Genomic DNA, 16,565 nt, shown 5'->3' on the forward strand with positions numbered 1-16,565 from the left:
AGATGATGAATTTTGTTCGTGCAGAAGACGAACCACTTTATGTTGAGGGGGAGACTGTCAAGATCGATCCTACTTTTCTCAAGGGTAATTTGAAGATTGATCTATCTTGGATGGGTATACCTCTGCGTACTGATGTTATTTTCGATGTTGCCAACATCAAGGCACCAACATCAGAATTTGTGCAACTTTCACTTGTCTACCTGGAGTTTGAAATCATGTTTGCTGAGTACCAGATCTTTAATGCTCAATCTCTCATTGTTCACTACATTTATTAGGTCGTTGATTACAAGCTTCTCCTTGACATTGCCATTCATGGACAAAAAGGGGTAGATGATGTTAATGATTTTGGGGTTGCTATGTTGAGGATTCTAAACAAGAAGCTGGACTGAAAATCTGGCACAACTCAGAATGATGTTGAATAATCTTAGGCTTGATTTGATTAGTTGAAAACTTATTAATGTTTGCTCTCTGCTCATTATTATTTTATTGTTGATGTTGTTCCTCCCATGTTGTCCACATTTGGTGACAACACCGTGAACTGATATGATCAAATTTAGGGGGAGCCTAAGTTATCTAACTCAGGGGGAGCAACTAATAATCATTATGCTTTGTTTTGTCCAGAAAGGAAAAAAGGGGGAGATTGAAAGGAAAATATGTCTTGGAGATAAGACATAAATTCTATTCAGTTGTTTTTATTTTAATTAATATTTTTCTACATGTTTTGCCTTTCTTGTATTCGATATTATCTTTAATTAAAATATGATAATCTTTTATTTAAGTAATATTGATATATGATTTGATCATGCTTACTTTTTAATTGAATATTTGTTTCCATCTTTACAGGACTTTATCTAAAGGAAATAAATCATTCTACTTATATATAAGCGTGAAGAAGGAGCAGAAGAGTAAGAGAGAGCATACAAAGCAAGATCAGATATACAGAGAATATGCATGAAGAGCATAGAAGAAAAAGGAGAAACTGATTCCAGAATTCGGAGACCAAGCGTTTGAAGATTTAATTCTTCGGTTAAAGAATTCCAGCCACTGTCATCGTGAATACTATCTGACAGAGAGATTTCAAAATCTTCCCTGTGGCTTTGTTTCTTTCTTTGACTACACCTCTGATTTTCCTATATTACTTTCATAGTATTTAGGGTGTAGTTTTAATATCTCGATTGGTTGAGATATTTGTTTGTTTAGTTTACACTCCATAGTTTTCGTTTTCAATCTTTGATTGAATTTAAAATGTTGTTAAGATTTCTCAAAGTGTTGAGAATCTAACTTTGATAGGTTTACTAGGATTGGTTTTGTAATTGAATATTACTTTGTCCTAGTAATAATTTTTGTCATGAGGCATCGCACAAGTCTTTGTACTTGTGCACAATAATTTTTGTGTTTTTATTTCCGCTGCGTAATTATGCTTAATTGATAATAATTTTTCGTAAATTCTGATCTATTTGAATATAATTATTTAATTTGTTTTGAATGATGTTGTACCTTGATGTTGCTGACATCGTAGGACAATATTAGAGTATCTAACTTTATATGTTTTTGTTAATAACCTGCGTAGATAATTCTTACACAAAGTAAACAAATTTTGGTACGGTGGTTGACGATAATCTTGTTAACCGATCGAAGAGTTGCTGAAGGTGCGTTGAAGAAGTATGGAGTTGTTGTTACCTATGTTGAGGGCGGAAAATCTGCTTCAGAGTTGCTCAATCCTCCTCACAAGTTTGATGCTTTCTTTATGGATCTCTTAATGCCCGAAATGGATGGGTAAATCTTGCGGCATTTCCTAGTTTGATGTGTCGAATTAAAGGAACGATTTTCTAATTCTTGGTCTTGTTCTTGTAGGTTTGATGCTACCCAAAGAATTCGTAGTCTTGAGAGCAAATTTAACAAAACAACTACTTCTAAAGATGATTATGTTGGTACAGCTAGAAATCTCCCTATTTGGCACACTCCAATACTAGCTATGATAGCCGATGTGAGTGTAGCAACAAACGAAGAGTAGTGTACAAAGTGCGGGATGGATGATTATGTTTCTAAGCCGTTTGGAGAAGAAGAACTTTATTCGGTTGTGGCACGATTTTTTGAGACCGAAGCTTTCGCTGATATGGGATGGTGCATTCATAATAATCTCTATTGATGAAGAATTAGTCGGTTCAGATATTTCACTATTGACGAGCGATCTTCTATCACTGAAGCGACTAAGCCATACATTCGGTCGGAGATCATACTTGCTTGGTCTATCATGGTAACTTTCTATCTTTATTTGATTTGAGGTGTTCTTCTGTTTGTCTTATTTATGCGTTCTTAAATTTTCATCTAACCTGCATCATCATTTGGAGAGAATTCATGAGAAATGGTCCAACTGCAGTTTTATATTTTAACAATCATATATATGTCAAATTTCAATTTAGAAATTACTGTGAACTTTCAACTCGATGAGCCATTTTTCACTCTCCTTTCTCCCAGGACTCAAAGCTGCAAAAATAGTACACGCATAATAAAAGACGAGCCACCATTTATCGAGGTCAAGCTTTCTAACAAGCACTTGCACTCTGGCAAAGATTGCATGTGGTTTCTGAGTTTTGTAGCAGGCGTTAACGCACTAAACTTGTGTACAAGAATCGTTGCGTGTATGGGAAATTTCTGGGCACGACAATCTATACTTGTGTGAATGTAGAATTTGAGATGGTAACTGGCTGGTCTCTTGGTTGGAATGTGTCACGCCCCGCGCCCGGGGTCGGGTGACATCGCCGTTGCTTTCAAATAAAATTCAAAAACAACCATGATCTTAGTACAAAATTTAACTAAAACTAGTCTATTTCATAGATAAAATCCATAATAAATATTCTGTACAACTCAAAATTTCCAAATTTGAAATAAACTTTTTCGGAAATGTTTTACAACTTAAAAATCAGTATAATAACTATAAAATCTCAAAACTATCTTCATCACCATCTCCAAGACATGACTTGTTCTCGATTTCTTCGACTTGATCTTCATTCCTATCTGGAGAGGAAAGTAAGGGGTGAGTGTTTTGGAAAACACTCAGCAAGTGGGGGCCGATCGATCATACCAAAATATATACATATATATATTTATTTCAAAAACTTCATGAATAATTCAAGGCATAAGCATTTCATATCATGTCTCAACATAACATAGCATGAACATCATCATAACATAGTTGACATGACATAACATAATTTTGGCCAGACACTGAAATTCCTCTCATTATTCGTGGCTAACTGATCAGTCCCCTATATGTAATCCCTCTAAGGGGTGATGTCATAGAACAGTTATTATTACCCACCGCATCAGGGCCATAACATAACATGGTTCGGAAATTTCCTTTCCACTCATAATTTGAGTCATAATAGTGCCAAAACATACTCTTAAAAAATCTTATCATCATGAATAATAATTACATAGCAAAATTCCAAAGATTATCATGAACGATCGAATTTTAAATCATACATAATATTTTAAAACAATGACCACTTACAGAATATACTTGTGCGGAATCAAATACTTGAATAAGCCTGAACCAAAAACTTCAATGAAACCTCGAAGGCACTCACGAGACCCCTATTCCTTTAACCAATCAGAGCAAGCCTTTTCTTCTTTTAATCTATTCTCCTCTCACCAAAGCCTCTGACACTAATTCTATCAATTCTTTTTCCTCCCCAAATTCCAAGGTCACCCACGTGAGATTGAGAAACTAATGAACAACCTTGAATTCGAAAGTGGTCTGACACTTGGGACAAAAATTCGAAAATAAAGAAAAGAAGGTGGACCGAGTGTAGTTTGCTGCTCTCGAAAATATAGAGAGGGAAATGAGTGAATGAGTAGGGTTTTGGACGAGAGTATCCTGAGAGTTGAAGGGTGGTTCTTGCACTTAAATAGGAGGCCAATAATCGGCAAAAAAGAAAGAAAATCTCCTTGATTTCATGCATTAAGGAAGGAAAAATCTGCATTTACATTCCTTGATTAACTTCTGAAATTAAGCTGATTGCGTCCCAAAAATTCAACCATCGGTATTTAGTAAAAAGGCAAGAATATAATTTCCATGCTTGAGAAATCCTTCCAAGATGGTGTATGCTTGATGTCCAAGTTTCGGGTTTCACAGAATGTGTATTTACTCTTCATCTTGTAGGACTTGGATATGATTCTTTGGCATCTTGATTGCTGCCAATTTTAAGATCCATTGTACAAAAAGCTTGAATATTGAGGTGAAGAAAATTTGTGTCGAGGCCTTGTTTATAGTTGCGAAGCAGTAAAGCCAGTTTTTTCTTTTATTTTTCCCCTATTCAGGAAAACTTTACATAGTTGAAATTTTTATATCATATAGTTATGTATATTTCGATTTTACCCTATGTAAGAGCCACAGGTTCAGAAAAAACAAGTACTATATGTGAATTAGAGCACAATTTTTTGTGTAGTAGAAAGTACACCAAAATAAATTATATGATTTTATTTCTGTTGTTAATGATTTGTACTGTATACATCTGCAAAAAATAAGAATACTAGTTTTATTTTGGTTTCCCAATTAAAATGCTAGTTCAGGAGCACATTTTATCAAGTATAGATATAAACCGCAAGAAATGCTATTTAAGTTCCGACCAACAATAAGATTAAAAAAAAAGAAAAAAAAGAGAAGAAATTGCTACTGATAGTATGGACGGTGTCGGTTTGACTTTTCCACATGAGGCATGTTGGCAGAATAATAAATGCATGTGGACAACTCATGTGAACAGCTGTGCAAAAGTTGAAACATATTAGCAAAAACAATTCAGAATTGAATTGTGTTTCTTGCGTTCAGACTAAAATCCGCAACTATAAATACATGCATTCTGCATCAGTTTCAGATCATCCCAACATCGAGTTCTTTTCTCTCGTTTTAAACATTCAAGTGATTTGAGTGTTTTCTATATATATTTGTGAGATAGGTTTTTTCTTGTATAAGAGAGTGAGTAACTATTTGGAAACACAGAGAGAGGTTATAATTCTCCAAATATTATAGTGGAATCTTTTGGTCTTGCCCGTGGTTTTTACCCTAATAATTTTTGGGGGTTTTCCACGTAAATCTTGGTGTCTATTTATTCTTCAATTTCCATAGTTTCAATCTCGTGATGCCGCACCTGGGACCAACAAGTGGTATCAGAGCCTTGGCATAAAATTTCTTAAAATTCTGAGTATGCTCTGTGGTTGCAGCTTTGACTGATCTTCCACATCAGAAAAGATTTTTTGAAGATTTTATAAGGCAGGATTCTTGTAGTCAAGATGACGGCAAAATACGAGATAGAGAAAGTTCAATGGGAGCAATTTTTTGCTGTGGAAATTGAAGGTGCAAGCAATTCTAACAAAGTAGCGTTGCTTGGAAGCTATTGGAGATAGACCGGCGGACGTCACGGACAATCAAAAGTGAAATGAGATGAATCACAATGCTGTTGCCAATTTGCACTTGGATATAGCGGATGAAGTTTTGTCAAGTATCTCTGAAATAAAAAGCGCAAAAGTTATTTGGGATACTTTGGCAAAACTGTACGAGGTCAAGTCACTACACAACAAAATTTTCTTAAAGAAAAAGCTTTATACTCTTCGGATGGCGGAATCCTCATCGATGACCGACCATATCAACACACTGAATACTCTATTTTCCCGGCTCACCTCTATGGGGAATAAAATAGAGGAAAAAGAACGTGCGGAACTTCTACTTCAGAGTCTACCAGATTCATACAATCAGCTCATCATCAATGTTACCAACAATGTTCTTTCGGATAATTTAAATTTTGACGACGTCTTAACTACGGTTCTTGGAGAAGAGAGTCGTCGAAGGAACAAGGAAGATAGGTTGGCAAAGTCGAAGCAAGCAGAGACTTTACTGATGACGAGAGGAAGATTGACGGAGCGTGAATCCAGTGGAAGCCATAGATATGGTAGATCCAAGTCAAGAAGTAAGAAGAAAAATATTTACTGCTTTAAATGTGGCGGTAAAGGGCACTTCAAGAGAGAGTGTACGAAGAGCATCGAGAAGGGATCTCAAGGAAATGTGGCCAGTAATTCAGGCGGTGGTGAAATATTATTCAGCGAAGAAGCAACGGTTGCGGAAGGCAGACACAAATTTTGTGATGCATGGATTATGGATTCAGGAGCGACGTGGCACATGACGTCAAGGAGAGAATGGTTCGATCAGTATGAACCAGTCTCAGGAGGATCTGTATTCATGGGAAATGATCATGCCTTGGAAATCGCTGGGGTCGGTATCATAAAAATTAAAATGTTTGATGGTACTATTCGCACCATACAGGAGGTACGACATGTGAAGGGCCTGACAAAGAATCTTTTGTCTTTGGGGCAATTGGATGATCTTGGGTGCAAAACTCGTATCGAGAAAGGGATCATGAAAATTGTGAAAGGCGCGCTTGTGGTTATGAAGGCAAAAAAGGTTGCTGCAAATCTGTATGTATTGTTGGGGAAAACACACAAAGAGGCGGAACTAGCTGTTGCATCAATTGGTTCGGGGGAAGAATCAACAGTGTTGTGGCATAGAAAGCTTGGGCATATGTCAGAACGAGGAATGAATATTCTTTCAGAACGGGAGCTGTTGCTGGGGCTTACAAAAGTGACTCTACCCTTTTGTGAGCATTGTGTTATCAGTAAACAACACAGATTAAAGTTTGACACATCTACTGCCAAAAGCAAAGGCATATTGGAGCTGATTCATTCTGATGTTTGGAAAGCACCGGTGGTATCCCTAGGAGAAGCGAGATACTTTGTCTCGTTTATTGATGATTTCTATAGGAGATGTTTGGTGTATCCAATCAAGAAGAAGTAAGATGTTTTTTTAAAGTCTTCAAAGTTTTCAAAGCGCGGGTTGAACTTGATTCTGACAAGAAAATCAAGTGTTTGAGGACGGACAATGGAGGAGAATATATCAGTGATGAGTTTGATGCAATTTTCCAGCATGAGGGCATCAAAAGACAGTTCACGACGGCTTACACGCCTCAACAGAATGGAGTGGCAGAGCGGATGAACAAAACTTTGTTGGACATAACAAGGGCCATGTTGAGTACTGCGGGTCTACCAAAGTCATTTTGGGCAGAAGCAGTCAAAACCGCTTCTTACATCATCAATCGTTCTCCTTCAGTGGCGATTGATTTGAAGACTCCGATGGAGATGTGGTCTGACAAGCCAGCTGATTATTCTCGGTTACATACATTTGGAAGTCCGGTGTACATTTTGTACAATGAGCAAGAAAGATCAAAGTTGGATTCTCAATCCAGAAAGTGTATCTTCTTGGGGTATGCTGATGGAGTAAAGGGGTTTTGCTTGTGGGATCCTACTGTCCACAAGCTTATCATCAGCAGAGATGTTATCTTCGAGGACGATAAAGTGAATGGAGACAAAGGCACACTGAATTCAGAAACTACTATCATTCAGGTGAAAAATACGAGAGACGAAGATCATGTTTCTTGTGAAGCAGTACCAGAGCATGAGGTACAAGAACCAGTTGAGTAAGAGGTTTCCAAAGTGAGGCAGTCAACTCGAGAGAGAAGACCACCAGGTTGGCTTTCAGATTATGTCACTGAAAGCAACATTGCATATTGTCTATTAACAGAGGATGGTGAGCCATAATAGTTTCCATGAGGCTACTCAAAGCTCGGATGTATCCCTGTGGATGACAGCGATGCAGGAAGAATTGGAAGCATTGGATAGGAATAAAACTTGGGATCTTGTTACACTACCACGAGGAAGGAAAGCTATCGGTAACAGATGGGTCTATAAGATCAAGCGTGATGGCAATAACCAAGTGGAGCGGTATCGTGCGAGATTGATTGTCAAAAGGTATGCTCAGAAAGAAGGCATCGACTTCAATGAGATATTTTCTCCTGTGGTTCGACTTTCAACAGTTAGAGTAGTATTGGCAATGTGTGCGGTGTTTGACCTACATCTAGAACAGCTAGATGTGAAAACAACATTTTTTCATGGCGATCTTGAAGAAGAAATCTATATGCTCCAACCAGAAGGTTTTGCAAAAAAAGGCAAAGAGAACTTGGTTTGCAAGTTGAACAAATCTCTGTACGGTCTCAAACAGGCGCCGAGGTGTTGGTATAAGAGATTTAATTCCTATATCATGAGCCTTGGATACAACAGACTCAGTGCAGACCCTTGTGCATATTTCAAGAGGTCTGGTGATGATGATTATATCATTTTGTTGTTGTACATGGACGACATGTTGGTAGCAGGCCCCAACAAAGATCGGGTCCAAGAATTGAAGGCACAGTTGGCTAGAGAATTTGATATGAAGGACTTGGGACCAGCAAACAAGATTCTAGGGATGCAAGTTCACCGAGACAGAAGCAATAGGAAGATTTGGCTTTCCCAGAAAAATTATTTGAAGAAAGTCTTGCACCGCTTCAACATGCAAGATAGTAAGCCAGTTTCAACCCCTCTTCCTATTAACTTCAAGTTATCTTCTGAGATGTGTCCTAGCAGTGAAGCAGAGAGGATTGAGATGTCTCGAGTACCGTATGCATCAGCAGTTGGAAATTTAATGTTCGCCATGATTTGTACAAGACCAGACATTGCACAAGCAGTGGGAGCAGTCAGTCGGTACATGGCGAATCCTGGACAAGAGCATTGGAGCACAGTTAAGAGGATCCTTAGATACATTAAGGGTACCTCGGATGCTGCTTTATGTTTTGGAGGATCTGATTTTACACTCAGGGGCTATGTGGATTCAAAATATGCGGGTGATCCAGATAAGAGAAAATCTACTACTGTTTATGTGTTTACAGTTGCAGGAGGTGCAGTCAGCTGGGTTTCAAAACTACAAACAGTTGTGACGTTATCTACAACGAAAACAGAATACATGACAGCTACTCAAGCTTGCAAGAAGGCAATATGGATTAAAAGGTTATTGGAGGAGCTTGGGCACAAACAAGAAAAGATTCCTCTATTTTATGACAGTCAGAGCACCTTGCACATTGCAAGGAATCCAGCCTTTCATTCTAGGACTAAACACATTGGAGTTCAATTTCACTTTGTTCGGGAAGTAGTAGAGGAAGGAAGTGTGGACATGCTAAAGATCCATACAAAGGATAACATTGCTGATTTTCTGACCAAGCTAGTGAGTACAGACAAGTTCGAATGGTGTAGATCCTCAAATGGCCTCGCAGGAACGTAAGCAGCGGGAATGGCAAGATTGAAAAGATGTGTGGAGATGTGTTTGATTCTCAATCAAATCTCCAAGTGGGAGAAATGCCGGTTTGACTTTTCCACATGAGGCATGTTGGCAGAATAATAAATGCATGTGGACAACTCATGTGAGCAGCTGTGCAAAAGTTGAAACGTATTAGCAAAAACAATTCAGAATTGAATTGTGTTTCTTGCGTTCAGACTAAAATCCGCAACTATAAATACATGCATTCTGCATCAGTTTCAGATCATCCCAACATCGAGTTCTTTTCTCTCGTTTTAAACATTCAAGTGATTTGAGTGTTTTCTATATATATTTGTGAGATATGTTTTTTCTTGTATAAGAGAGTGAGTAACTCTTTGGAAACACAGAGAGAGGTTGTAATTTTCCAAATATGATAGTGGAATCTTTTGGTCTTGCCCGTGGTTTTTACCCTAATAATTTTTGGGGGTTTTTCACGTAAATTTTGGTGTCTATTTATTCTTCAATTTCCATAGTTTCAATCTCATGATGCCGCACCTGGGACCAACAGACGGAACTACGACCCACTAAACCCATGATAGTTCCAACAAACAAGATACAAATTCAATGTATTAAGCATATTTTTATATTGTTAGAGTAGATGTTCTACCCGAGTTGAAGATTTTATTGGTGCCTGTGTAATGAATAATTTTTATTTTAACATAATCTCTATCTCATATTTATTTTGGCATTTAGTTTATTTGTGTATCAATGCAAGCTGCATAAATAAATATCATGAAAATACAATCATGAAACACATATTTACTGAAAGCTGTATATTATAAATAAGTTTTTAGTCGATTCAGTCGCCTAAAAGAAGGATAAAGATCTCTTGAGCTCGAGACTAACATATGTGATGTTGTGTACCACGTTTCATTGATAAAGACATAGAGATGTTCAAATATACAATGCTCATCTGATAAGCACTTAACAATCTTCCCAAGACTTTCCAAGTGGTTACCATTCGTCGAGTTGAGAAGCCTGTGGTTATGGTAGTACATAATTAGTCCTTTTGACCTAGGACATTACTGAATCTCTACATGCTAGGGTTGCGCTTTGACTTGTTTACTGACTCCATAAGGGTCATCAAGTGACGAGATTGTGTGTAGTTACGACATATATAGCGTAGGGGTGTCACTACGGGTGGGGTTGGGTTGACACAAGGTATTATTAAAATATTTCTCGACCCGAACTCGAACCAACCTAAAAATAATCAACACGAACCTGAACCCAACTAACCTGATCAACCCAAATAAATCACTATTTGATTTTTTTTTAAAAAAACAAAATAATAAAATAAAAATTCAGATAACACAATAATAATAGTGATATTTTCATTTAAATACATAATAAAAAATTCTTGCTTATATATAATTTAAATTTGAAAATTTAATGATAAAAATTTAAAGTATACTTATTACAAAAATAAAAAAATTAAAACAAAATTTTACAAACTAAATATTAAATGATAAAAGTTTATATGAATGACAATGTACAATATTTTTCAAACATATATATATATATATATATATATAAATATAAATGTAATCAATATTTTTTAATTTTATATAAAAATAATAATAATAAAAATTTTGGGTCATCTTGAGGAAACCTGAGGTTGGGTCAAGCAAATCTGACTTGAATCCGAAAATTGCCAATCCTAACACAATAATTTTTGGGTCAACTCGGATTGTTTGCGAATCATAACACTATTAAATTTCAAAATATATTTTAATAATAAATGTATATACGTGGGTTGATATTTCACTTGATTAATAGGATTTATTTCATGGAAAAAATATTTAAAAAATAATATAAATTAAAAAAAATATTCAAGAGAGAAATAAAGCTTCCACCACACATTCTTCGTATCTTCACTATATACATTATACAAACTCAACCATGTTCGTTGTTCACAGAAGTACAGTAATGGCGGCTTTCTCATTATCGTTATCGAAACACTGTTTCCGCACTTTCCCATCTTCTCCCAGTCGCCGCCACCTCAACCTTTTTGCGATTTCGCCGTCCTCTTTTGCTGTCCAACCCCATTTCCACGACAATAATAATGCGCGCAAGTTATGGCGGGCGAAATTCTCCTATGCCGCTACCGAAGTGACAAAGACACCACCCGCTGTCCCTCCGGCTGATCAGGTCAAACTGGTGCTTCCCACGAACGAATCCTCCCAAAGTCTCCTCAGAATTCGTCACACGGTAACGAATCTGTATTTGACTTTTACTGGGTTCTTAGGGAAGTGCTTGTTGTGAATTGTGATGTTTTGGATTGGACTCGGTTTCGTGCTCCATGTGATTTTAAGACATTTGCACTTACTGTTATTGATTTTTTTTTTCTTTTTGGTTTCAATTCTATGGTTTGAAATGGTGCAGAAACTTTATCCAATAAAACATGCTGAGAGTAAATTGTTGAGAAATTATTTTGAGTGCGGCGGACATTGTTTTTTGCAGCATCATAATGGTTTTTTGGGGACTGAATTACAATTATGTTTATAAATTTTCCATCTTTTTAGATCTTCAATCCTGTTTTAGGGACCGAATTTCAATTATATTGGAAAGTTACAATCTTTTTAGATCTTGAATTGAATTTCATTTCTGAAATGCCAGTTTGTGCTACCAATCAACTGCTGAGGCAGACTGGAAGATTAAAAGTCTATAGGAACAAGTTTTTCTGTCGAAATCAAGTTTGATGCATGGAACTGGATTGATATGATAGGATAAAGCTAAAAGCTTGGTTGGATGGTGCAGCTATCAGCTCACCGGATACTGATTAGTTGTAGTACTTACTGAAAAGTTGTGATTCGTTTGTATGCAGTGTGCTCATGTAATGGCCATGGCTGTTCAAAAGCTTTACCCAAATGCGAAAGTGACAATTGGTCCGTGGATTGAGAATGGGTTTTATTATGACTTTGATATGGAACCTCTGACAGACAAGGACCTTAAGAACATTAAAAAAGAAATGGTGAGCTTATTTTTGTCTTGTGCTGTCCTCACAATTTTCCATTTTTCATTCTTTTTTGTTTTTACTACTGCATGGGAGGTCATTGTGTATGAATTCATTGGATTACGCATTTCTGTGTACTGAATTTATGTCTTGAATTAACTGTAGGATCGCATTATTGGTCGTAATTTACCTTTAATTAGAGAAGAAGTAACCAGAGATGAAGCTCAGAGAAGAATAACGTCTATCAATGAGCCCTACAAGATTGAGATTCTAGAATCCATTAAAGAGGAACCTATCACCATCTATCATATAGGTATTGTTTGTTCAGTCCGTTCATTGCAAAACTATTTATCACTCAACCATTAATCAGCTAGGGCTGCATCCGAAAGGTTTAAACACGTTTGGCTTCCGGAATGATGGGTGCTTTGTGCTGGTTGCCAAATAATTTGTCCTTCCTTTGTCTTCCTGTAGGAGATGAATGGTGGGATCTCTGTGCTGGGCCGCATGTTGATTTCACTGGAAGCATAAATAGAAAAGCTGTTGAACTTGAGTCTGTTGCCGGTGCTTATTGGAGAGGAGACACAAATAAACCAATGCTGCAAAGAATTTATGGCACTGCTTGGGAGAGTGAGGAACAACTGAAAGCTTATCTTCACTTCAAAGAGGAGGCTAAAAGACGGGATCACCGTCGAATCGGTCAAGATCTCGATCTGTTTTCCATACAGGTGCATTGCTAAATTGAAGTACTCTCTGTAGTCATACTCTTTGTACCAAATGAATTTTTTAAGTTCTCAGTTTAATTCAGTTTTCTGAGACTAATTGACGAACAAATGGATTTGCATGATTGTAATTCATCCAAGTTCCATAACATTTTTGTGAGGTGATTGAAGCTTCAATTCCACCTGATACATGCAGGATGATGCTGGTGGCGGCTTAGTATTCTGGCATCCCAAGGGTTCTATTATAAGGCACATAATTGAGGATTCTTGGAAAAAGATTCACATACAGAAAGGATATGACCTACTCTATACTCCACATGTGGCAAAGGCAGATCTTTGGAAGGTCAGTGGTCATCTGGACTTCTACAAAGAGAATATGTTTGATCAAATGGAGATTGAGGATGAACTTTATCAGCTTCGACCGATGAATTGCCCTTACCATGTATTGGTTTACAAACGGAAGTTGCACTCTTACAGGGATTTTCCTGTCAGGGTTGCAGAGCTTGGAACAGTGTACAGATACGAGTTGTCCGGAAGTTTACATGGCCTGTTTCGTGTAAGAGGATTTACCCAGGTAAACACATAATTTTTTCTCATGGATTTGTAGAAATTTTAGGTATGTTCTTTGGATGCTTTTTTGGGTCTCAGATACAGTAATGTCTTTGAAACATCTGAGATGTACAAAGGTCGCAGTAATACTTCAAAGTTTTGTATTTTTGTGAACCATGTACTGATGTACGACTTAATCCTGTCCATCGATAAAAATCTTATTTGAGCCATGCATTTGAAAACTTTCTGCCCGTGTGTTATTTTTTGTAAAATTAAGTGGATGTTTCGGGCGCAAAAAAGTGTCTTTATTCATTATATCAATCAGTTTATTGACCAGAAGATACTGTGGATTAATTTCCAATTAACACAACTACCTTTTCTGTAAGAAATATTTTGAAGTGAAATTGCAAATTTATTTCATTGGTTGGATGTCTGTGTTCTCTGCTAATTAAGTTTTGTTCTTTGATGTTGAAAATAACGTTTCTTGATGGATGAGGCTCTTATGGGTATTATTGTCTAAAGGACAAATAGACATCAAACCATTAGAATATTTTCCTCCAGTGTACATAGTCTCTCTACCATATTAATACTGGTAGATCATAAGATGCCACAACTGGGTGCCTATGACATATTCGTGACTGCTCCCAGTTTTTCATAAATTTCTCTAGTGTCCTTCTTGCCCGGCAAACTGCTTCTGATCACATCCTTGATACTAAACACTGAAAGAATGAACAACCTACAGGCAATGCAGGTCACAACAGTGGACTCATGTTTCAAAGTGCAGGTTCATATGGTAGCGTCATGCACCTGTAGCAACTGTTGTGTTCTCTTAACAGTCCTCAGAACTAAATTTGAGCCATATAGGGACAGTGAAAAATCATATGGAATATAGATTTACCTTATTACCACATGTGGACACGTAGGATCAGAAGTAATAACCTATTCCACCAGTCTGTCCATAGTCTCTAATTGGCACAGAAATGAAACCTCTCCAGATAATCCAAGAGCTGACTGGAGTCAATTGATTTATATATGACAGCAGCAACTAGAAAACAAAGCATAAACAATTCTGACTTGATGGATGATCATTTTCAATCCATGATATCTTGGAATAGTCGAGCAAAAGTTTTTTAAATTCAACAGTGAGGATACAAGATGGAATGGTTTCCTACGGCTTCCTAAATTTCCACCTCTGAGCTGTATGATTCAATTGAATCCTTGAAGTAACCATAGTGGTTCCTGCTTTTCTGTCACTGGTTATTATCTTCTTAGCATATGCATCAATAGCAGACCCACTGCTCATATATTATTCCTGATGTTATCATGCATCGGTAGGATATATTTTCTACTCTCTGATAAATTGATACCATTCTGTTCCTATTCATTTTCCAAGCACATAGTGATCTAGATGCTTATGTTTATAATACTTCTATGTGATGGTTTTGCAGGATGATGCCCACATTTTTTGTTTGGAGGATCAACTTAGAGATGAAATTAGGGGTGTACTGGATCTTACCGAGGCAATATTATTGCAATTTGGCTTTGATAGATATATAGTAAACCTCTCAACAAAACCAGAGAAAGCAGTGGGAGATGATGATATATGGGAGAAAGCTACATCAGCCCTGAAGGATGCTTTAAATGACAAAAGGTGGAGTTACCAGATTGATGAAGGTGGTGGTGCCTTTTATGGGCCAAAAATTGATCTCAAAATAGAGGATGCTCTGGGAAGAAAGTGGCAATGCTCCACCATACAGGTATTTTCGGATGAGAATTTTACAACTTTTATATCCAATGAGCCAATTTAGTTGGAAATGAGATATGAACACAAACAATGTCTTGTTCAGGTGGATTTTAATTTGCCTCAGCGCTTTGACATTACATATGTTGATTCCGATCAAGAGAGAAAGAGACCAATCATGATACATAGAGCAGTTCTTGGATCCATAGAACGGTTTTTTGGGGTTCTTATTGAGCATTATGCTGGAGATTTTCCATTATGGCTTTCTCCAATTCAGGCTCGAGTATTGCCCGTCACTGACCTTCAGGTAAAGAAGAGTTTATATCTTCTTCTGCCAGGTTCAGAATGATAAAATTTTCAGGATATCATCATCTGAAATCAATGAAATTGCATGCTTTTAGAAATCACCTCATAATCTATGAATCTGGATATTGATGCTTGTTAAATTAGTCTGTGTTTATGTTTACTTGAGATTTATGGGTTTTGACTTGGTGATTAATTGTCGCACGTCTTTTTTACAGCTTGAGTATTGCAATGAGGTGACTAAAAGATTGAAAGATAATGGTATTCGGGCTGAAATGTCCAGTGGTGAACGCCTCCCGAAGCTTATTAGAACCTCAGAAAAGCTCAAGATCCCATTAATGGCAGTGGTAGGTCCAAAAGAAGTCGAAACACAAACAGTAACGGTGAGATCCAGGTTCGGAGGAGAATTGGGAACAATGACAGTTGATGATTTTATCTACAGAACAAAGTATGCAGTTGAAAACAAAACAAAACTTTAAATTTTGAACTCATTTATTTGCTAGACGTAAGTGGCATCATAGGCTTTGTTAATAGCCCAGCTTCGTAGTGGGTTAGGTGTATCCCTCACTCTTTCTTGAAAAAAGATAGTGATACATGGGTAAGTGGATTATATCAAAATCTGTCGACAAAAAGAGTTGCAAGATTTTACTGGCAGTGACGTCCCAGATGTTACATAGTCTTATATGCATTTTATTAATATGGAAAAATTTAATAAAATAAAGCATAGTGTATCACAGGTTAGAATTTAAGGAAAACACAATGCCAAACATGGGAGCATGTTTTTTCCTTTTTTTTTTTTAATAATTTCATTACGGGTAGCAAGGGCAGTGGCCCGGTGCTCGAAGCCTAGTGCCCCAGCATTACCTGATCGTCGGGGGAGCATCCTGCACTAAGGATCTTAGGGTTTATGGTCTCAGTTTTGATCAGTGTTCTAAAAAAGCGGCGCCTAGGTGCCGCATAGGCGCTAGGCTGTTGTCCACCGCCTCGTTTTCTTGTTAGGCTATGCCTCTAGGTGTTTTCCGCCTAATCTCTCGCCTAAACGGTTCCAAGCCGCCTAGGCGGGCA

General features: G+C 37.2%; 1 protein-coding gene across 1 annotated transcript; it reads left to right on the plus strand.

Moving 5' to 3' along the window:
* The first annotated feature begins 11,123 nt into the window (after nt 1-11,123).
* On the plus strand, nt 11,124-16,177 carry LOC140864456 (threonine--tRNA ligase, chloroplastic/mitochondrial 2). The gene is made up of 8 exons (XM_073268648.1): nt 11,124-11,443; nt 12,060-12,206; nt 12,354-12,501; nt 12,660-12,913; nt 13,104-13,481; nt 14,905-15,213; nt 15,304-15,504; nt 15,719-16,177. Exons 1-8 carry the CDS (start codon nt 11,135-11,137, stop codon nt 15,977-15,979), a joined length of 2,007 nt encoding a protein of 668 aa, XP_073124749.1. The 5' UTR covers nt 11,124-11,134; the 3' UTR covers nt 15,980-16,177.
* Nucleotides 16,178-16,565: the final 388 nt, after the last annotated feature.

The sequence above is a fragment of the Henckelia pumila genome, chromosome 4, assembly GCF_033568475.1.
Source record: "Henckelia pumila isolate YLH828 chromosome 4, ASM3356847v2, whole genome shotgun sequence".
NCBI classification, from domain to species: domain Eukaryota; kingdom Viridiplantae; phylum Streptophyta; class Magnoliopsida; order Lamiales; family Gesneriaceae; genus Henckelia; species Henckelia pumila.